The sequence below is a fragment of the Apteryx rowi genome, unplaced genomic scaffold (genome assembly GCF_003343035.1).
Source record: "Apteryx rowi isolate R43461 unplaced genomic scaffold, aptRow1 scaffold_64, whole genome shotgun sequence".
Taxonomy (NCBI): Eukaryota; Metazoa; Chordata; class Aves; order Apterygiformes; family Apterygidae; genus Apteryx; species Apteryx rowi.
This window is the reverse complement of record NW_020450916.1, coordinates 1361246-1384404: the sequence shown is the minus strand read 5'-3', so window position 1 is coordinate 1384404 and position 23159 is coordinate 1361246. Positions and strand designations below refer to the sequence as shown.

At 39.9% G+C, this 23159-nt stretch overlaps 1 protein-coding gene across 1 annotated transcript in view; it reads left to right on the top strand.

Moving 5' to 3' along the window:
• LOC112974939 (follicle-stimulating hormone receptor) overlaps positions 1 to 23159 on the top strand; it is a 93561-nt gene that overhangs the window by 54570 nt on the left and 15832 nt on the right. The window contains exons 3-6 of the mRNA XM_026084460.1: positions 6768 to 6842; positions 7235 to 7309; positions 17922 to 17993; positions 20177 to 20254. Coding sequence (XP_025940245.1) covers positions 6768 to 6842; positions 7235 to 7309; positions 17922 to 17993; positions 20177 to 20254 — 300 coding nt within the window. The remainder of the gene's footprint in view (positions 1 to 6767; positions 6843 to 7234; positions 7310 to 17921; positions 17994 to 20176; positions 20255 to 23159) is intronic.

Sequence of the window (23159 nt, the reverse complement as noted above, 5' to 3'; positions counted from 1 at the left end):
TTCTTAGCACTGGGCCTTGGAGCCTCAATTTCTGCGGTAAGCTGTCATTTTCTCGAATTCCTCGTCCTGCAGGAGGCTTGTTGTTTGTATGACTTACAAGGCTTCACACATTTTTCAGCTTTACTGGCAATAAACTAAAATTAATATAATATATCCTCTCAGTACTACAGTGTGAGGATATATCTATCCCACCAAACTGTACTGATTATAAAATCAATTCCTATAATGATGTGACTTCTGCTTTTGAATCCGGTCGTAATCAGTTCCAATTTTGCAGACTAATCACACACTTTTTCAGATTAGAGAGACCAATTTAATACAGTTACATGGACAATTAATTTGATGCAACCAAACTCTCAACAGACTTTCATCTGGATTGCTCGCGTGGTGCTAAAGCACTGATAGAAATGAAATCCCCTTTGCTTCAGTGTGGTGTGTGGAAATTTGCATTTTATTTTTCCAATGCCTGAACTGATTTACTTGAGAATGTGGTGTCACACCCTTTGGAGAAGGCGGGAAGACAAAGTATTGGTGCCACCAGATAACCTCCATCAAAGCCTTTTGTGTACACTCTTTTGCTCTAAGTGTGAAATCACTATTAATACTCAGTTGCTTAAAGGAGTATCCTACTTATTTAGTTGGATCTGTACAACATATGTGTGTATATCTTCAGAAAAGTACAGAGATGATAAGAAGAGTTAGTGTTTGAATTCATCTTTGAAATGTCAATAGCTGCTAAGATATATTAGCCTGCAACTCCCTTGTGTTCAATAAATCATGGTAGGGAGACAAGTTTTTCATGACCGCAAGGAAAACGGCAGCAGAAAGTGTCAAGCATCTATTTTAAAAAGATGAAAAATCTCTAACAGTTTTAAGAAAAATAGCTTTTCTTTGTAACCTGTTTAAATCAATGTAGTAGCATTTTGCTATCACTTTAGAAGGAGGTTTTCAAGAGGAGGTTCCAGATAGGCCTGCTTCTGATCAGATCGTTAGAAATAAGGGTTTCTCAGGCTGTCGCACTGAGATGGAGGCTGGCCGGCGCTGGGGGGGCAGTTTGCAGTTCAGACACGTCACAGGTTGTTCCCGCGGCTGCTCACTCAGTGAATCCTGGGCAGGACTGTGTGTCTGTGTGTGATGCCTGCACTACTGCTGTTTTTTTTTTTTTTTCCTTAATCGTGACTTAAATTTTGGTACCAGTCAAAGCTCCAGGTAAAACTGACTTGGCAAATTGTCTGATATAACTGCAGAAAAACTCTAAAGAGTATGTGTATTTAAAGAAAGAAAAAAACAAAGTAGATCTGGTATTTCTTCCTTTCCCTTGAATCAATGCAAAGCTAAAACAGCTTTGTTGCAGTATGGAGGGCCCAGTGAGACCACCTGCACTATGCAGTGGTAACTGGTACCTGCAGTATCACCAGTAACTGCAGGTGACCACACAGTGGAAAACGTTTGTTCAGAGGAATCCACAGATCATCTATCCCATCTGCCACAGCAAACGGCCTCTCCAGTGCCAAGGGTAAAAGGCCAGAAGTCTCAGCTGGGATGGATGGCTGGAAGCAAGGTGGAAAGATCTGTGGTGTAGCCCATGCCCTAGGTACCTCTGCTGCTAGGGAATTTGGTAAGGAGAACTCCCAGATGTTCGCAGCCAGCACTACAGAGGAAGGCAGGGTGGCTCCAGTGAGAGGGGACATTCCCCCTTCCCACCATGTGCCAGGCCTGTGTGAGGGGGCACCACAAACAAGCACCCCAGAAACCTGAATGCCATCAGAGGCACCAGGGCAGCCCTCTCTGGCCATCTACCGCAAGGAGATTAAATGCAGAAATCCATATATCCTGCAGCAACTGCAGTAATAGCACAGCTGAACTCATCAGTTAGGCAACAGTTACCCTATGTCATTCAGGTTTCTGGTTTTGATACTTTAAGGTCTTCATGCTTGTGAGTCTGTATCATTTAGCACAATGTAAGGGATTGATGCTGTGATTTGCCTCTAAGCTGACATGCTGCCATGACTGGTCTTTGGTTTTCTTTTGACAGAAACTTCCACTTCACAATTGTTGTTAAATATGTATATATATATGCACCTTCATTTTAAATGGCCAGAAAGGAAACAGCCACATTTTCTAAAAGAAGGGAAAAAAATATCCTATCTCTTTCTGTGTGCCCCACTCTGATCCTGAAAGTAATTTTTGTCATAAAAGACATATAAATGTCCAGTCTTTTATTCTTTCATTAATTTGAAATGTGAGATCACTTGGCTGTAAGACCATTAGTTTGTGAGTTTAATGCAGTCTTGCTTTTGCTGTAAGACTTTGATTAATCTAAGAGACTTTCTTTAGAGGACTACAAAGAAACTGCCATGAACTGTAAATCCCTTGCTAATAGAAATGTTTGAATGACCATTTCAATGTATCTTGATTTTATGGATCACACTTTGAGAGCAGATACTTTGAAGGGGAATGTTTCCTGTGCTGCACACTGGGCTCTGACACAGACATTGTGAGCTGCCACCAGTATTGCCTGTAGTTATGCTCCCAGCATAAGTAAGCAAGCGAAACAGTGGGAGTGCATGGCTGGCAGTGAAAGGGGGTTGGGATTATCCATTGCAAAAGTTCCACCATCTTAGATCATCGTAAGCTGATGATGAAACAGTACGCTACAATCAATTGGTTGGAAATAATAAATAATATTGATTACATCTTGCTACATTAGTAGCAAATGAGAGGATATTCCTTTATAGTGTGACCTTGTCACACCTTAAAGTCTTCAGCTCATTTTGAAGAAAAAATGAAGCAAACAATTTTCCTTCGTAAAACATTTTTACTGAATTCTCTCTCCTCTTTTAGGCTGTGTTTGAGCAATGAATTTATGCTGGTGAGGATCACTGATGATTTCAATAGAACTGTGAATGCATTGGAAGCTAAGCACACACTTAAGCACTTTGCAACCCTGGGGTCTTAGTATGGTGGGTTGCTGGGTTTTTTTAGAAACTGTTCCTGATCTTTTTGCCTACATCTTTTCAAAGGTTTGCATGGATAAAAAATGATGCTCAAATTGCTATCTGGATTTGCTGTGATAGCTAGCACTAGAGCTAACAGTATCATTCATTACCAACACAAAATGTAGTAACAGTCCCATCTTCTCTCATGATGGCATATAATAAGACATGCAAAATAAGCAATCATCTCCTGGTGTGTATTTATACTGTAAGACGAATCACTTGCACAAATACTAGCCAGCAATCCCCTTTTTGTCTTCATAGCAACTGCTGTGAGTATTACTTGCTGTTCTCTGCAGAGAATGTGAATCTGCTGAGTGGTTTGTTTGGTGTGAGCRGTACATATTTTTAACTCCAGAGATAACTTAGTTCAACAAACAGTATTATCCAAGTTAGTGTTCTTGGATAAGCAGGATGTGCATTTGACACTATTTATCAGATATAAATAGATTGTTGACACAAGTTATGCGAACAATTAGTGTTCCTTGTTGTTCACAGTGTGTGACTGCTCTCCTAAATCAAATGTTTTTAATTCTCCTTCTTACCTGAATGGCATCCTATAACAGGTATGTGGAGACCCCCAAAGGCCAAGAAAGGCAATGGCTTCCTGTTAGAAAACAACACTTTTGTCCTAGGAAAAAACTTAGGAGTGTGATTCCTGCTTGAAGAACTTAAACTGGGATTCGGCCCAGAGCTGAGAAGGAGGATGAGCAGGGTCATCAGCAGGGTTTCCTAGCGAAAGTTTAGAGAGGATGCAGGATTCATTGGGATTTTTCTTAAGGCCTTTTTTCTTGCCTTTCCCTTGCYCCCAGTCCCCTGATGCAAAGCTCTCCCATGCCTGACACCTGGAGGGTTAGTGGCTTCCGCCATTGGAGAGATGGGCTACCCTGGGTGTCCCTGTCCTTGTTCTGAGAGACTCATAACCGCGACAGCTGCAGTAGCTGTTTGCCTCAGCTGGAAGATAGCAAGAGTATTTTAAATGGACATATTTAAATTATCTGTAAAAATTACTGTCACCTTTGTGCATGTGAATAGGAGTATTTGTATGAAAGCCAAGTAATTCCACAGATATCTGAACCCCACTTATACAAGTGTTATTTAAATTCTTTATAGACTTAATCTTTTAAAACCCATTTAAAGATTCCTATCTCCCTTCCTCTCTTTCATTCCTTTTTAATCATATATTCTCCTAATCTTCCAAAGTGTCGTGGCTTGCTTGTGCCCTACTTTAATTAGATCTGTATGCTACATTTTTCTGTCTGAAACAAGCGCATAACCCATCACAGTCTTGGGAAGCCAAAACATTCTCCTGATGCAGACACATTCAGTTTGTAACCATTCTATTAAAAGAGATGCATCTTCCAAGTTGTTCCAAAGTTAAATAACAGAGTGGATCACAAAAGATTATTACCCTTAATAGCACTGTCTTTCGGATGAGGTCACCACCATATTGTGATTTCTTAGTAAGTCTGTGTGCCCACACAAGGCAAACAAATCCATGGCATCCATGGCAAATCCTGAGCTGTTTACTGGTGTGAAATCTCTTCTGGTTAAATGGAATTGCTGGTATAAAATCTTCTGCTTTCGCTGTAGAATTTTCTTTTTTCTAGACAACTGATTTTTAGATTGTAGGACATGGCAAATATACTGCTGATCTTCAAAAAAGAGCAAGAACAAAACCAATTCAAATCTTGAAAGTCTGTTCGAGTCACCTCGTACAGCATTAAATCTTCTAGACTGTAGCTGAGTGAATTGTACTGTCATGTAAGTACAGTATAGTGGTTGATTACTTCTAATCTATATCTTACAGTATATTATTGTGAAAGAAAATAGGATGATCTTTGAAAAGTCTTTGAAAAAAAGTCTTTGAAAAATATTTTGGTGGAGGCTTCTGAGTTAATTGGATATGCCACAGCAAACTGGAGGCAGTCCCAACTCTCCACATTGAATTAGGACTCTGGAAACCTGGACTATTCTCCTAGATCTCTCACTGACTTGCTACCTGAGACATTGAACAAGTAATTCTCATTTTGTGGCCATTTTTACCACTTCCTTTTGTCTATTTAAATGGAAAACTTTCCAATACAGCATTCCTTGCAATGGCTATGTACTTTGCATAGCATAGAAGAATCCCAGTCTCAGTGAAGCATTTTGTTGCTACTGAAACCTAAATAATAAGCAGGAGCACGTCCAGCCTTTGAACTGGTGATTCAGCACTGTGTTAAACAAATACAATTGTCATCACAGTATGGCTAAAAATCACCTTTCCTACTGATTGCTTATCTGTCAGGGTGTTTCCTTACGTACTTTCATTTTCTTGTTCTCCAGTCACTGTAGAGTTCCTGGAGCTGGTGAGAGCTGGATTTCTTCTGTAAAAATCTTGGCAAAGCAGGAGGGAGAGCTTTTTATTAAAACAAAAAATATCAAACCACTGAGGCATTTTCTAAAGCAAAAAAGGTCAGATGAACAATTTATTTTCTTTCGCAAGGTTTTTGTTTGTTTCACATGGGCACGTAATTTGTCAGGTACAGTTCAGTTGTTACTCAAAGGAAGTGGAATACTTTTTGTATGATTTGTAATAATTCTTGTGATTTTTTTCGTGTTGACTGTGCACCTATAGTTACCATCTACTCCTGTTTGAATCTATTTGCAACTATCATAATTTCAAAAGAACAAAGCATCCAGCAACAAGCGATGGCCAGTTACAATCTGAGGATTTATCTAAGATTTCATTCTAAAGCTGTGCACAGTTACATTACCAATAAAATCCAATAGACCGTCAAAGTATTCCTGAGTCATATCTCTATCACAAAGTTCACCTCCTGATCACAGCTGATCTCAGTCTGGAAAATCACATTTTTGCCCTGTTTCCAAAAATGGCCGTGGGGAATCTTCTGGCATAGCCACCTTTACCTCGACTTTCCTGGTCACTGTCAGCATGAGAGACATGATTGAGACATGTTGCACTGAAGTAATTCCGCCTTGGTTTACTAGGACGACTCCTGAACTCTAAATTATATCAGAGCCTGAGCAGGCCCACAGATTAAGGAAGCAAAGAAAGATGCTCTGGGCCAGTGGGGGATGCAGTTCTGGTGCGTTGATAACAGAAAGCTGGCCATTTTTATTCTGTCGTTCTGTGGCTGTTGGTGGGCATTAGCTGCATGTAGAAAAGATCAAATAGGGTTTTCTCCAGAATATGGAAGAGTTCTTCATTTCTGTGGTCTCCAAATTCTTTCAATAAACATGTGTTTGCTGTTCGCTTAGTTTTAATCTCTGTAGTTCACATCAGGTCAAGACAGTAGCATGTTCTACTGCTGAAGCTATGTCACATTTCTTGGGAACTTTTTAGCCATCTTCTCTATTGCAGTCACCTTTTATCTACTCTTACCTTCACCAAGTTAAAATCTTTCATTAAATCTCTGTTGGTAATTAGTGATGTCAGGGATCCAGTAAATAGCCGATGATGGACAGACTCTGCCTTATACTATACACAGTGAATGGCAACAGCAGGAAGTGTGGGGCTACTGTTTTGGGTACAAACTTTGGCCATGGAAGATGTTCTGTTCTGTTCCCAACTCTCACTGGTTGCCTTGGTGGCAGCTCCTCAATGTTTCTAGGATCTGTTTTCTTACCTGATGTTTACCTCATTTTTAAAACTGCTCTGTAATCTAGGAGGAGGTTCCATATAAATTTCTCACTTGTCCATTCTCTGGTTCACCTTTTCACTGACAGCATTGCTCGAAATATCCTGACTTTTTAATTATTTTTCAGAGAGATCTCACAGAATGATGCATTGGAGGCCATAGAAGCAAATGTGTTTTCCAACCTTCCTAAACTACATGAAATGTAAGTAATGAGCAATCTAAATTCAAAGGAGACAATTATAAAGATTCATTATAGACAAGTATCGAAGGTTCTTCAGTTTGGTTCAAGTAAGCGCTGAAGAATTTGTACGGATATGGGAACATTTGAAATCTCCTTGTCTCTTCCATTTTCTCATCCAGCCCTCCCTTTCTTTTCCTAGTCAGCCTGAATCTTATCCTCAAACCACTACTGATTTTGAAAGCAGGTGGGGTCTGTCAGGCTAAGCTAGGCTGTCCTTCTGGAATCATGCATATTTTTCTGTCAAAAAGAAAGGTCCTTTAACATACAGTACCTCTTCATCTGGGGGTAACCATTGGTATTTTAAGATCGATATATTAATATATTTCCTTTGATGTTTCATTTTGTCTTTGCAGAAGAATTGAGAAGGCCAACAACCTTGTATACATTGATCAAGATGCTTTCCAAGACCTTCCAAACCTCAGATATTTGTAAGAATTTTTGCTCTTTTAAAGTAATGCAGTGTATTTAAATGATACAGATGTGTTTCTGTCCAAGCTCTACTGAGCAGTTTTGGTGATGAGGCAGAATAAAGCCTTCTTTCCCCACTAGTTGCACACTGTTGATCCACATTTTCACCACCAGACCCAGACACTCAGTCCTCAGAAAAGTTGAAGATAATACCCTCCATGGAGTGTTCCCACACACAAAATCTCTGGGCCTTTCTAGGCAACAGATTGAAACTGAGTGGCGAGAAAAGGATCTGGGCCTTTTTTATTGCTATTGCATGAGCACTTTCTGGCCAGGGCAATGATAGGAGCGAGTGGAATCACTCAACTGGTTTTGATTGCAATTTCTCCCAAGAGCTCTGGGACAAAATCACCCTCATCCACCTTTGTTATGGCTCTGCCCTCTCTTATACTTCATGTGCATGGTCTTAAGCATTCAAATTCTCTTTGCTTTAACAATGGCAGTGCTTTAGCAATGGTTTTCATTAACACTTGATGTGAGATGATTAAAACTTTTGAATACAAATGTATTGGTTTGTGGTATAATTTTATTTCATTAGCCAGCCTCATCAGGAATGCAGTTTGCTCAACTGTGGTTGCCACATCTGTTCCCATGGGGCTGCCGTCATAATTCAGTGATAATTGAGCCCATCCTTAAAATAAACTGTTACCCAAAAATATTTTCACAGCTTTTAGCATGTGATCTTAACATGACTAATAATCTCTGCTCTGCTATGTATCAAAAGCCAAATGAAGTCCAATGAACTCCATTTAACAGTAATTGTTTTTAATGGCTGTAGCTTAAATAAGCTCCCGCGGTGCACCTTCCTGAACAATGGCATATATTCCAGGCAGGATATTGCATTAATTTTTTTATTTCTGTCCACCTGAACACATACACCCAACCTTGCTTTCCTTAATTATACAGGAAGTCTTGCTGATCACAGTTTCTACATTTGGTTACATAAGAGTAAGTGCCTAATTGTCTGATTAGATACTGGTTAGATACTTCTTAAAGGTGTGGTATGAAGGTCAGGTCCATGGTCTAAAAAGCATAGCTCCCAATGAGTTAATGAGTATTTAATGTCTCTGAAAATCACTATTCTCTGATAGGTTCTGAACCTCTGATAGGTTCAAAAATGCAATGAGACATTGGTTTGAATTTGGACTTTAAGATTTGAGATTTAAGATTGGGACTTTAAGATTTATTTAACTCTGCATAAGCTATTATAGTTTAAACTCTCAATGAACTGGAATATGTGGTTAGAGATGCTGTACTAGGAGGTTTCTATGTTGCATACAAATATTGGGTCAATTAAGTCTCTAAAGAGACTGAAGATGGCTGAGAGTGGTTTTATGACTGCAAATTTACAGAAGGATTTTTGTGAACACGTTAGTGCTCCTGGCAGTGTTGGTGTGTGAAAGACCATGAAAGAGAAAACAGATCCAACAGTGCTCCCATCTGAGTTCAGAAAGAATCTCATCAGTATGTAAAGCATAACATCAATACTACATTCAAGCTTCTCACTAATAGCCCATACAGCTGGTCAAGAAAGCATCCGTAAATATTTCTGCTGGATTTTTGGTTCTTTGTTCCTTGTAAGAAAATAATGAATTGGTTTTTATTAAGATGTTGTTTCAAAAGCTTAAAAAGGTGGGGGGAGAGGGAGTGTTAAACCTAGAAACTGGTTTCCAGGTGGAGGTGGAATTTCTGCTGAACAGTATTCTCCAGAACACCAGATAACCTAGGACTTGGGTTCTTTGGCAGTGACTTCAGCCTGCAGCTCCTGTTTGACAAGAGAATATCCTAGCCTTGACTGTTGGTGTACTCAAGCAAATACACCTTGTTTTTGTATGCCAGTGTTTTGAGGTGGTTTTCTTTTGGCATGGGAGAAAGCTAGGAATGTTTCTGATAGGATTCTAATTTGTCCCAAGACTTTACTGGAAGGAAAAAAAAATGGAAGTGCCAAATTTCTGAAGGATGGAAAAAACATCCCCTGGCTAGCTTAGGTAAACAGAATTGTCRTAACTGGTCGCTCCATGAAATCTTGAATGAAACTCATTCTAGGCACATAGTAAGTGAAAATAACCCTAATATCTTCTTTGTGTTCTTGCTGGGCTGGTATGTGACGTTTTTCCGGCCAGGAGAAATGAGGAAATATTCACCTAGTGCAGGCGGTAGGACACTTGTCTTATCCTCTGGGACCAATGCAGACCTTGTAGCAATAAAGGGTCAAAGCACCAGAGAATTCTTTTAGCATATCCCCTCCCTATCGCAGGTACTGTCAGGCATACCAAGGCCCCTGTAGGATGGTGTACAAGCAGAGTGTTTCCCTTTCTACCAAAGGAAAGCCTCTGTTGGTCATTTGCAATAGGAGTTGCGGTAGGATTGTCTCTCTCCCCAGTATTTGGACCAATATCTGTTTTAGCCAATTCACCAGACACCTTGATAACCTTTGACTTAAAGACTATCAAGAGTTGTGCACATACTGAAACCGAATTTTTTTTTTTTTTGGCAACAGGGAAATCAAGCTTTAAGCTTGCATTGTCATGAGGAGAAATCGTATGCCTTTTTCCTTTGGTTTCACGCCTGAGTCATTCAACAGCGACTGATGTCTTTGAATAATTCTGGCTACCTGTGTACAAAAGTACAGCATTTGTTTATCCCATGTAAAATCCACAGAACAAACTGCTATTGGTAGTACATTTGTCAGGTCTATGGATGGATAAAAAGAATGAAAGAGAGCACATTTCTCTTTATACAAAATTGAAGAAATATTTATCTTTGTGAAGAACACAGTGCACTAGTTTCTGTGCTTTTTGATGTGGGACATGTAAATTGTAAGCCTTGAGGAAAAGGTAAATCCCCACTTTCAATATCTGAAGTAATGTAAGTCTTTTTCTTGACTTCAGTGGATGCTTAGCACCAGCTAAAACTACTAAAGCCTCTGCATTTATGAATATCTAGAAACTCCTCATTCAGCTGCCCTTTCCTGGGGTGCTGATCATGCCAATGGCTGTTTCTCGCTCTCTGTTCCTTTTCCTTCTCTCATTTCTTGATCCTTTGTCTCATTCCTGCAGAAGTCTCTTCCACAACATTCTTTAGAGTTATTAAAAGAGCTGAACAATTACCTGACTTTAATGGGAAAAGACATATATATTTCATATTTGGTATTCATCATTTTTGAGCAGTCGTTTCATTCTTAAAATACAAGGTTCTTCAGTGACTATTATTTCTGTTATAAATGCATATAATTATTCAGTCACAGCGACCAAAATTTGATTTGAATGTGGGTTTAGCTTCTCAGTCCATATAAATTGCGGATAATGCCATGAATTTGTGCTGATTTTCTCCAGCTGAGGTTCTAGTTCACCATTCATGGTGATTTACACAAATCTCATGATTTATAAAACTGTTTCAAGCTCCTTATCCCTATGATATTCCTCCAAATATTATATTTTGCAATAGAATGCCATAAAGGTTACTCATATGGGTGGTTTTATGCTAATCAGAAACAGCATGTTTCCTCACAAAATGTTATTCATCAGCGTTGATTAGGGCAACATAGCAATATAAGCATTTTTATGGCATCCACTTGAGAGAGAAACATGCTCCCTCGTTTGAATATTTGTCACTCCATGCTCTCATACACATTGACTCAAACATTCTAAGATGTTTCTTGTATAAAAACTCAGCTGACTCACCCTTAGCCAGTTTTACTCACTAGCTGAGATCAGAGGGAAAAAAATGTTTTGGGTATTTTTCAAGGTTTTCTGTCTTGTGGGAACACAGGAGTAGAAGAGACTCCCCAGATTACTGTATCCTGTTTCTTACTGTCTCCGCTCCCTGAAATCCCTTAATTAAGTGCTTTATTGTTATTCTTGATGTTTTGCACTCTCCCCGCTTTCTCTTGCCATTCTTAGGGGAAGGCTTTTCCAGAAACTCAATGGTTTCATGAATAGAAAATTTTCTCTAATTTTATTCATGGCCACTTCATTCACATTTATTCTCATGCCAAAGCTATTCTTTAATTTAAATAGATAAAATCCGTCTTTGGTGCTTACTCCACTAATGTATTTATATCGTTTCTCCTCTGTGACTTTATTTTAGGAGGCTAAAAAAGACTCCTGCATGACTATAAATAGTACAAAAGGTGCAAAGCATCATGACTCCTAGAATTTGAACTGCTGAACGTGCCTTTCATGTTAATTGCAAGGTTTGTTAGCTACGCTGTGGGTATAAATCAGTGTAGCACCCTTGGCTTCAGGGGAGCTACACCAGTTCATTTCACATGAGGCTTTGATTGAAACACTTTAATCAGTCCAGATTTTCAACTGTATTCGAGCTGTGTTCTCCACCTGGAAAGGGCAGACGACTGTATTAGTACAGAAGGTTTCTACAGGACTTGCGGTAAGTTCACTTACCCTTGAGTTCCCCAGCCCTTCAGTGCCATTCCACTGCAGGAATATCTCTGAAGTATGCAGAGACTTTTTTTCTGTGCCCTGTTCTCCATACCGAATGTGGGGGAGTGGCATGGTAGAGTTATGCTATCCTGATCTTGCATCAGGGAGCACCAACCTAGAGGTGTCTACAGCTAGGCCTATAAATGCTAAAAGATTGAACACTGGGGAATCATATCTGAAAAAGTGAATCTTACCTCCCTATGCATTGGTTTGCCCAGCTTTAAATGACTCTGACCACCTTTAGTTGACTATTTTAATCAAACCAAGCTACACCAGGCTAAGTATACTACTTGAAAATAGCAGRTGATGTAACTTCTGCTCAACTTCAGGACTAGGCTCAAAGCCAAACCAGCACACGGCGTATGGAAGTAGGAGGCACAGGGAGGGCTGAGGTCCTRTTCCCAAGCAACAGGCAGGGGCACGGCTGTGACAAGCCTGCTGCTCTTCCCAGGCACTGCTTTTCCCACTGCTCTGTGCTGAGCCTGCAGGGCCAGCCTGGGTACCAGCCAAGGGAGTGGTCTTCACCTCCTCAGCTACCAGCCAGCTTCAGCATGTACCCTACCACCAGCGCTACTGTTTTTCCCCCATGCTACAAACAAACCAAGACCTCCTTTTTTTTCCCTGCCCCCATATACACTTCACCAGAGTCATCCCATAAGATACCAAGAAAGTTTTCTTTTCAGATAATTCTGCCTATGTTACTGGAGCAAGACCTGAAGTCCCCTTAGGACTGAGCTGAGTGTGATGCTGAGTTATGTCATGCTCAGATCACTCTCTGTATGTACAATCATACCTTCATGCTCTCTCTTGGAACATGTCTGTAGGAAGGACTGCCATTTTCTCCATCTTAGTACTAGTTTCACACACTAGTACTTGCCCTTTTAGAAACCTCCCTTGAAAAGGCAAAGAGCTTTATCATTTGAAAGAATAGGACTGCTAATTTAATGAGGAAGCAGAAATCTTGATAGAAGGCTATAAAATGACACCTGATAAAGGTAATCCAGCTCCTGTTACTCACCTTCCTATGATGAGGAAGGGWTGCTCAATGAAAATGTCAGGCAAGACACAGGTGAGTTAATGGATTTTTTTTTTTTTTAAACAGTATAGAAGTAAAACCTTGTAAACATTTGGAACTAGAATTTGAAACAATTCAGAAAAGGATTAAACATCTCTATTGACAAAAAAAAAAAGTCAGCGGCAGCTATTGGGGAAATGATAAAAATTTTAAGGCCTCAAAGAGAAACTAACAAACCTTTATGCAGCACAGCCTAATTCCCCCATTTACTGCAGAAGTTAGGAAGGAATTGTAAGTGATTTCATAAATATGTTGTCACAAAACAGGTTAGGAGACCTTGTCCAACCATATGGGGGGGTTGTGTAGGTTTGACTGGAAAAAGGAACCTCAGGCSGGTCCCACTGGGATGTATTGCTGTTGCCCATGTGACAGATCTTCTCCCCAGCTGGGGTCCACGTCRGCTTTCCAAATACTCCAAATCAAGCCAGCAGACCTAGAGATGGCGGTGCATACTCTGACAGATTCTTGACGCAACCTTCTGCTGTAGACCCTGCCGTAGACCTCTGTAACCCTTCTTAGTCTGTCCCTACTAGGCAGAACAGACAGCGCAGGCATACCCATATCTCGGTGTAAAGAGGTTTAGCAAGACCTGCCTGCAACCAGTGCTCCAGAGCAGGGGAACTCAGCTGCACGCCCACTGCTCAACTTCTTGTGGTTCTTTCCGAAGTTTCCAGCATCGGTGGCAGGGTACTAGACACTTAGTCTGATTCCTTTTGACAGTGCTGTGACTGTAACAGAACTGTTAAAACACAGCTTAGAAAATCTCATAGAAAAATATATATTTACTGGCAGTTTTCAGAAAAAATATTTGAAAAAAATTAATCAGTGTTAATGCCTGAGGTAGAATCCAGGCACCACAGCCCATCAGTTTAATGACCTTTGCAGCATGTTGCTTGCAAAGCTTTTTCTATGCTGATTCAAAAACAGTTGTATAGCCACTAGATCTTATTTATGGGCAGGCAAGAAGCTCTAGCTATCCTTGTCAGTCTTCTCATCATTTTTATGGGCCTCCTTACAGCCCCTAGCTGCTGAACATTAACACGCTTTTGTCTGTGTCAGCTTGGTACGAATATATTTCACACCCACCCCACCCCAGTACTTCATTAGATCCGTGCAGCCCCTTTGTCTCCTGCATCATCATTACTAGTATGGCAAAAATAGTAAGGAAAGAAAAATACTGAAAAAAGTAATAATAATACAGTGCTGAAATACCCTAAACCTCCTGGAAAAAAAAACTGAACTTCCTCACAAGTCTTTCAGAAGCAGTGAAGAGAATTATTAATTGGTCTTCTTGGGTATATGCCAAAGAGACAGACTGTTTCAAAATGGTAACTTGTTGACCTTTTCATGGGTACAAGATTATTTATCTGGCTCTCATTAAGGAAAGCTGAGGCATTGTCTGTTTAATAATGTAGTGATGACTTTTCAAACCTATTTTCTTTCCAAAATAAGTTCACATATGTAATCTATGTTCTTTGGTTCTTTTTTATAGTGGATATGTCCATGTCCTGTTTTAATGTCTCAAAAGCTTCCATTTTATCTGCAGAATAGTTTGCTTTGTGGAGAGCGCAGCCCACTTCCAAAGACTTGCAGCTRCTTATACCTGCCTGGCCTTATTTTTTGGAGGGTCTGACACACATGCACCTGGCGTACTTCCTAAATCCAGACATATTTTTGCTGCAGAGATATAGCAAAGCATGTGTAACAGGGAAGTCCACAGAATCGCTGACYCTCTGGACAGTGTTGACTCTGCAGTAAATAGAAGTAATGATGCTCTCCTTTCTTTTGCTTGAGAGCCTCGTGGTCAAAGACCTTGCCCCAGAAGTGGGCTTCTTGGGTTATAGATTCATCTTAACCTGCAAGGCCAGGACACACAAGCCAGAGGACTGTCTTGCTACTAGACTGGAGTCAGGCTCCCTCTCACTTATTTCCTCATTATTTTATTGTCTCCTATATTCCTGCATACGCAGTGGTTTCGTTTCAAGAGTTAGAGAGGAAAGTGCACGCACACACACACACACACACACTCTATAACTAGCATAATTAGGGGACACAAAAAATAAGACTTCCTGAATGGCACTGTTTTTATCTCTGGCTAACTTGTKTTTGCCATTTAGCAAATACCCACAATAAGCTGATGAGGTAGTTCCCTGTTTCGTTGAAGTAGGTCCTACCAATTTGGCATAAAAAGAGCAGGAATGTTGCTATATCTGCAAATAAGCAGCCAGAATCTGTCAGAAATTAGTTTTTGAAAAGTTTTTTTTCTCTGGTGATCATGGTGCTATGTTTTCTTAAGTACTGGCTCTGGTAAGCCTTCTCAAAAAGACAATTAATGCTTTGGAATGCAGCCATCAGCCATCTGAAAAGCAGGTTCATAGAGAGCTCTTTATGTATGGYGAGGGGGGATTCAGTTATAACACAGATTAAAGAGGACACTTGTTTAAAGTGTGGCTACTAGGAATGTATACATTAAGTGGTAAATATATTGATAAAACTGTCCTGCAGGAAAGAGACTCGGTAAATTGAATTATCTACATTCTAACAAGATTATCCACTTAAAGACCTCTGGAGAGTTGCTAGTTGAATAAAAAAGAAGGTAGATACAGAGTGCAGTCTAGCTAAATATTTTTTCGTTCTTTTTCTGCAATTAATTAAAGGAGCATCCTCTCGTATTTCTAATCATCCTACTGTGCCTCAGTGCAGTCAGTGCTTTGTACCACCTGTAGATTCACTTCAGTATATAATGATTTTCAAAGACGTTTTCCTCATCGTCTCATGCTGCTCAGTTTACACCAGTGCAATCTGAGCTCTGAACACTTTGGGATGACTGGAAAGATCAGAAATATGGCACCGCCCAAGGCCTTGAAAGTGTATCTTCACACATCTGTGACRAAAGCCCTGCTAACAGGGTGGCATTCTGAGATGTTTGGAGCAAGTTACCACTGGAAATAGTGTTTGAATAGCATATGTTAGAGTACCATTGCCCTTCATTGCTGAAACATGTGGATCAAGCTTTGATCGGGAAAGTAGTGTAGAGAGGAAAGTCTTTCAGGTCTTCTGAGCCCTACAACAGTGACACGCTAATTGGCAGCAGTTTGTTTCGTCATTTAATTATTAAACCAAATGCATGCTATAATTTGTATTTAACAAGTGGCTCTTAGAAAGAATTGCATGCATTTTTCGACTCATGACTCGTTTAAAATTCAAGGCAGCCTTTCAGCTAAAACCCTGTACATCTCTAGTAATTTAGAGAGTGTACTTTAAAATACTGTAAGGGTGGAGTTGCAGGTTCTTCTATTGCTTCTAATATTTTTTGGCTAACTCCTTTCATGAAGTGTAAGAGCAAAAGTATTTTAAATAATAACGGCGTTGCGAAATCCACTTGCTTCATTAATCATGCCTTCTGTTTAACTATATGTAATCATTTTGCAAGGGCATTTCTGTACAGCTTTCTTGGTAACTCATGAGAGCTGTGATTTTTAAGCTAATGCAATATCAACTCCCAGGATGAAATAGTCATGACATTTCAGCAACTTCCTCAAATTGGCTTCTTGAATATTCAGTACACCTCTTTAATTTTTTTCCTACATATAATGCAGTGCTTTTGGTTATAAAATTAGACAGATAACAAGTTGGTTTTTCAATGTGAATGCCTGAGAATATCCAGATATCACTTCAGAGAGCTCAGATTAGTACTTATGCAAGTGAATGACTATTTTATGGACATACATGTCACTCTTAGTGCCCAAACGTAGGAATTGGTTGTCATGTTTAGGTGTTCAGTTTCAGTTCAGTTCGTGAAATCTGAAAGGTCTTTCATGGACTCTCCTGAGATAATCTAGGTTCATAATAAACATGAAATAAATGGTGTAACTTTTTTCCAGTCTCAGTGCCTTTTACCATCATTTAATTATTCAGGGTAAATTTGCAAAAAAATCACATGCAGTGACAGAAAACTATTGTTCTGTTTCAGTGCCAAGATAAAAAATACCTTCTATATACTACTAATGTGCTTCTTAAGGAACCAATATTCTCAGTAAAAGGTTACCTTCCCTACCAGCTCACATATTAAAGATACGAAGAGATAATTAACCTTTAAAGAACCCAAGTTTTCTCTTTGTTGGTAGCATCAGAATGGTAATGAGACATTTTGGTGGCTGAGGCAGCTCCCAGCCCCTGGGAGCCCTGCTCCTTCGGGCTACCCACCCTTCCTGGGGCAGGCTCGCAGTCCCTCATTTCGACCACCAGCAACGACCAGCCGTCCCTTTCTGCGACGCAGTAACGTTTGCTGCTTTTGTCCTGCCCTTGCTCACGTGCTTGATAACCATGTTGACTTGAATAAGACCTGGTGCAGCTTTGTTGGTGTCTGCGGCCCTGTTTCCTCGCTGCCGCAGAAGGAGCACCGGGGTCGGTGTTTCTGAGCCGCCGTGTTTGGTGGGCACGAACCACAACCAAGCTGCGTGCAGTCGGCAGTGTCGTGGAAGGCGGGAGATAGTTTCAGCTCTAAATATTGAGGCTCAGTCCCGTTTCCAGTGAAGCAAACTGCTGAAACATTCACGTATGTTCGGTTCCTCACTCTCTAAGGTGCTAGCAGATAAAGCATTCTGGTTTTCTCTCGCTTTATGAAGTGATGTTATTTCTAACGGAATTAATGTATCCCCTATTAAAATAGAAGGTTAAATTTGTGGTAAATTGATTTGCTCTTTTTTCTTAAAAGAACTACTATGAAAATAAATAATTATTCTGTGTCAGTGCAATTGACTTCGTAAAATATCATTAGGAAATTAATACAGGAGCTGTTCTGAGATCAAGAGGGATTATGTAATTATCCAAAGTATGGTTTCACTATTAACTTCAATGGGGACAGAATTTAGCTAGTACTTTTGAGAAAAACCCTTTTATATTACGATGTTTTTCTTGGGCAACCCCTGCATATGTGGCTGAAGTCTACTTTTTGTGGCTGCCGTTTTGAGTCCAGTGTGTTTTCTTCTTTGTTAATTATTGCTTCACTCCTGGGACAGAGCTAATAATCTTCATTTGTTCTCTCTTCCTTAGGTTAATATCAAACACTGGCCTTAGGTTTTTACCCGCTCTCCGTAAGATTCAGTCTTTCCAGAAAGTGTTGCTGTAAGTTTTAATGTCTGCTTTTAACTTTTTAGAAGCTCCATTTGAATGTTCTACTGTTCTAACAAAATCTTTCAAGATGTGATTTCCCTTGTGTTCATTTACTAGCTTTATGATAGCATTTTAGGTTGTAATTCTGTAGGCATTGGTGATAATTTGGCCCAAAAGGTCTCCCTATTCTCTGGGTCTCATTTCCACAAAGTGTTGTAGATGATTGCATTTTACAGGCAACTCTTCCTTTAACTGTGTTAGGAGTGTACAGCTAGATGGCCCAGGAGACTGATAACAGACTTTTACTTCTAGTTCACCAATTGCAATTCAATCCAGGCTGGTGGAGGTGGAAATTTGTTGGCATCTGGTGACAGTTCTATGGCCTGCATGAAAAGAGTCGCCGATCTCAGTCCTGTTTTCAGCGGACAGATGGCCACATCACAGAAAACAAAACAAACCGCAAGAAAATATCCCTAGCATGTCTTTTTTTTTCCACTGGCAGTAAAACTGTCCAGGAGTGAAATATTGCTATGGAAAATTCCAGTGCCAATAGCGAAAAAATATTTGTGTGAAATTTTGTGTGAAAGCAGACACTTTCTTGTAAAAAATGCATATAATCCAAAACTTTATTTTTTTTTCACTGACAAAGATCTTGGCAGAAATTTTCAATCARTTCTTTATATAGTTGCACACAGAAAAGCTAGGAAATAAACAGATATTTCTTATCTTCCTTCAGTTAAGATATATTAGAAATTTTGAAATTTTGGAATCTTTAAATCAAAGATTTTTGAACCTTTGATTAGAAGATTTCAATCCGTGGGAATATTAATCCTGCAATTTTCTTAGTAATGGTCACTAATATAAATAAAAATATCTTGAAAAATTAGAGATGTCTGTATATTGTATACACGCATATACTCTTAAGAAATAAATTTATGTAATATGCTTGAAGTATGTAATTCTGGGAACTGCACTTCAGGGCTCTGTGAAACCGTAAAGCAAAAACAACAGATACAGAGCTACAGAACATTATTCCTATATGCCTTTAGGATTATCATCAGTCTTAGCTAGATTCGAATTATTATGGCCTGGTGGTCAAGGGTTTTTCTTTTCAGGTGAAATTGCTCCCCTTCTGTAAAGCTAACTAGGCCTTGACACTGCTTAAGTCCCAAAATAGATCTTGGTTCAAACCCTGGCCCCACTGAGGTCAATAAGAAAATTCCCGTTGGCTTCAGTTGTCCCAAGATTTAAATCCCAAAGACAGATCTTCATGGGTTATTGATATTTGTAAGGGTCTTGTACTCAGGACAGAGGTAAATTTTGCTTCCACTGATGCTGCRCTCTCTCCCTGTTCCTAAGTCTGTTGATTTCAATTTGCAGAACAAGGTTTCTCTTTAACTCTCAGTTAATGCAGTGTTGTGGCCATATTTAACTGTCAGTATGAGATAATTCTGGAACTGCGTTTAATTTCAAGCTTTGCAGATAATTCATTTTGTTCCCTGCTTTCCAACAGAAACAGCATGAAAACAACCATATTTCCCGTCTAAATTATGAGTAATACTGTTTAACTTCTTTGAGGTCTATTTTGAGCAAGCAACAGAATGTATAACTGCAGTTCTTTTTTTATATCAGTCAAAACTGCTGAAAGACTGAAATGAATACTTGTCAGTTCAACAAACTCAATTGACAGGGGTCCCACGTCTTAAGTTCTTAAGCACGTACAAAGCTTATAAGCAACCCCGTTGACACTGGCAGGGGAATTATTCATAGGCTTTTAGGTACCCTGCTGAATCAGGCCACAAGACTAACGGCTTTTCGTTCTAGGTGGGAGGCCGAGAGAGACATCGCCTCACAGCCCCTCCTCTTGCATTTTCTGGATAGTGTATTTTCTGGTGGGACTACTTTATCCATGTTTGGGTACTCAGACCCCAGCTTTTGTATATTCTAATGGCTTAAGCTTGTTTGGGATGAAGGTATAGGGGTGTGGAGAACAACAGTTTGGAAATGTTTGACTTCAGTCTTTTTTACCAGGAAAGCTTGTGGTCTGCAGATGAAATGTCTTAAAAACTTTAATCATTATACTTAACATGAAATAGTCCCTCAGATTGAATATAAGGAAAAATACCTTTGGTGTTTGAAGTATCTTTTCTTATTGAAAGCTGATAGAGGTAAAAGAGGTATGATTTATTTTTCAGAGACATTCAAGACAATATCAATATACGTACAATTGAAAGTAATTCGTTCATGGGCCTGAGTTCTGAAAATGTGATTATGTGAGTAAGAAATAACAAATCCATTATTTTCCTTGTTTGCTCATTTCATTTCCAGAATAGGGTCAGGAAAACCTTACTTATTTCTGAGGGATGGGCACTATTATTTAGGCTTCCAAAACCAATTTGAGGTTTTAGACTTTTCCCCTGAAATCTGTGTATTCTGTTTTCCTGCCATGAAGAATGAATGCTTTTGTGGTTTGTTTTTATTCTAATCCTGCTCTTTATTTTAGAACTGCAGCATAGAGCAAATTTAGTAATTACTGATACCAAGGTTAAACATATTCCACCTACAACAGCAGTTCCATGTGATACACTTTTTGTTCAAAAGGATGGCAAGACTCATAAATATTTACAGTCAGATACATCATTCAAAAAGACGTTTATTATTCGGGCAAAATATATGTAGATATTGTGGAAATATGGTATATTTATACACAATGTTAATGCACTGATACAGGCCAGTTCACAAAGCAGTTTCATGCTGTGTAGTTAGATGTCTTTTCATTTGACTTGAACAGTCATGTTTTTTAATGAACTATCTGGGTTCTTTGATCGTTTATATTGGTGTACCAAAATGTACTATTTGCTTACTAACAAGCTACCTTAATTTCCCCTAGCCAGAAGACAGACTGAAAAAACTTCCTGCTGTGATATGTAGTTTACCTCAAATACCAAAGCAGACAACCATGATCTGATTGACTGATTGGACTTGCACTGATTTTGGTGGGAGCGGGGTCAAACCATCAGTGCTTGGAGATTGGCCAAAATAGGCTAATAACAAGTCACTTGATTGTTATCTCTCCTTTCTCCCCATCAGTTATCAGCACCCGCTGTCTATGTCATATTCCCTAAAGTTTTAAACACATACACACGCGCACACACACACCCCTGAGATATTCACACAGTTTTCTCAAACGTGTTCAAGTAATGATACTCCAAATGTATTGCTTTATCCTTTCTCTTATAATGATATTTGCCACTCATATGGAACTTTGTTTTGTCAGAGCACTGCGCAACAAGAACCTTATTTATTTCCATAATGCTGCTAAGCAGTGGGATAAATATGCAAGATTTTTATTGTGTTTTGATCTCTCCATGCCACTCAAGCGGTATGAAATTGGCTTTTCCTCCCTCCCCAGGCCCTCCCAGGGCCCGTATGCTTACCACCTTGGCACTGCAGGAGAGTGCTCTCAGATGGTGTTCAGGCTGCCCATCTGCTGCCAAAATGGGCCTGGGGGGATCCTTCCCCTTCCAGCTGCTTCGCCTGCCTCCTGCAACAGCCCCGCAGTCCCGCTGGCTGCCGGCTGCCGCCGGAGGGTGCAGGAGCAGCAGCGAGGACCTCTGCCTGCAGCCCGGTGAGGGCTCTGTAAGCAGCCCTGGCCACCGAGCATCTCATCAAACTATGTCCTCACCCTCCTGTAGTTCTCTCCATGGGACAGGGGCCCTGTCTGTGGTCTTCGGGCAGTGCTAGTCCCTGATTAGGCCTTCTTTGTGCTGTAACGAAGAAGGACTTTCCTCATTTTAGATCCAAACTTGCTGTTGTTCTGTACAAAATCGAAGTCACTATGCAATACTGTAGAAACTTACTGTTGCAAAAGCAGTAATTTGTGAAACCAGGCATGTCAAAATAGCATTAAAAACCCAGGACCCATTAGCACCCCCCACACTCTGGGAGAGACTCTGGGTCTGCCAGTTTTAGCAGGTTTAGTTGTGGCATGCCCCAAGCACGTTTAAGCCAGTTACTCGGATTGCATCGAATCTTATGCTATGCATGGGATCAGCACAGACTGAAACTGTAGATACATTTTGTAAAGTCATAGAAATTTATGGAAGAAATTTACCTTGCTTCCAGGCCTCCATGCCATTTAGAGCCTAGAACAGAGCTTTCCTAAATTAAGGTGTAAATAGTACCTCAGAGGCAGCAGCCTCTGGCACTTGGTGAATTTAAAATTGTGTTTAAATATAGCGCTATAGCCATGGAATGGTAACCAGAAGCATATAGGGCCAAGCTCTGGATCTCTCCATCAATTTGCACTTGTTACTAAAGTAAGACTTCCATTTTATTCAGTGGAGCTAGTAAGGATGCTGATTTAAGTGAGAGAAGAATTCGTCTCTGTAGAAAGCTGTCCAGGTAACAACTGAGAAAGAATTATAGTAAGACCTCAGGATTCAGGTAGAATCTTTGCTCTTTTTACTGCTTGGATGCAATTTGCCAGGTGACAGCAGTGTGTAGTCCACACCGCATGGCAACAGTAATGGCTTGACTTTATGGCATTGGTATCTCATTGCATTAGCATCATGTTCACTGAGAGAATGCAGTGAGTGCTAAAGCAGTGATTAAAATCATATATATCAGCCTGGCAGCTATGAATGGGTAAGATCAGCGTAATATAAAAAATGTTTGAAATGCTATAAGCAGGGGCATGTCTCTCCTCTTTGCCTGCTCGTTCATGTCTAATAGCGCTTGCAAGTGAAGGGGATGGTGACAGTTTTCCTGATCTGATCTGACACACATTATAGACATAGAGCTATGCACATCTGCCTTTCATGGTCAGAAGGGTAATCTTTTCAGCCAAGCCCATAATTGATCTTCATGTTGACCTTAGCTCACCATCTCGGACCTTAGATAAGTGGGTCACTTGCATGCTCAGCTTTCAGTGTGAATTAGAAATAAAATGTCCAGGTTTGGTGACAGTTTAATTAAATCATTCCATTTTTGCCATCAGTCAGACCTGTCATCCTGTGCTGGAGAGGCTGTGAGTTGCAAAGTGACACTTAAAAGGAGATGAAAGATTACACTGCATAAATGATAAATATAACTGACCTGAGTGTAGATTTTTTGGACCATGAAGGGAACAGGGGGAAGGACATTAAACATTAATTAGTTAATGCACTACAGTAAAAG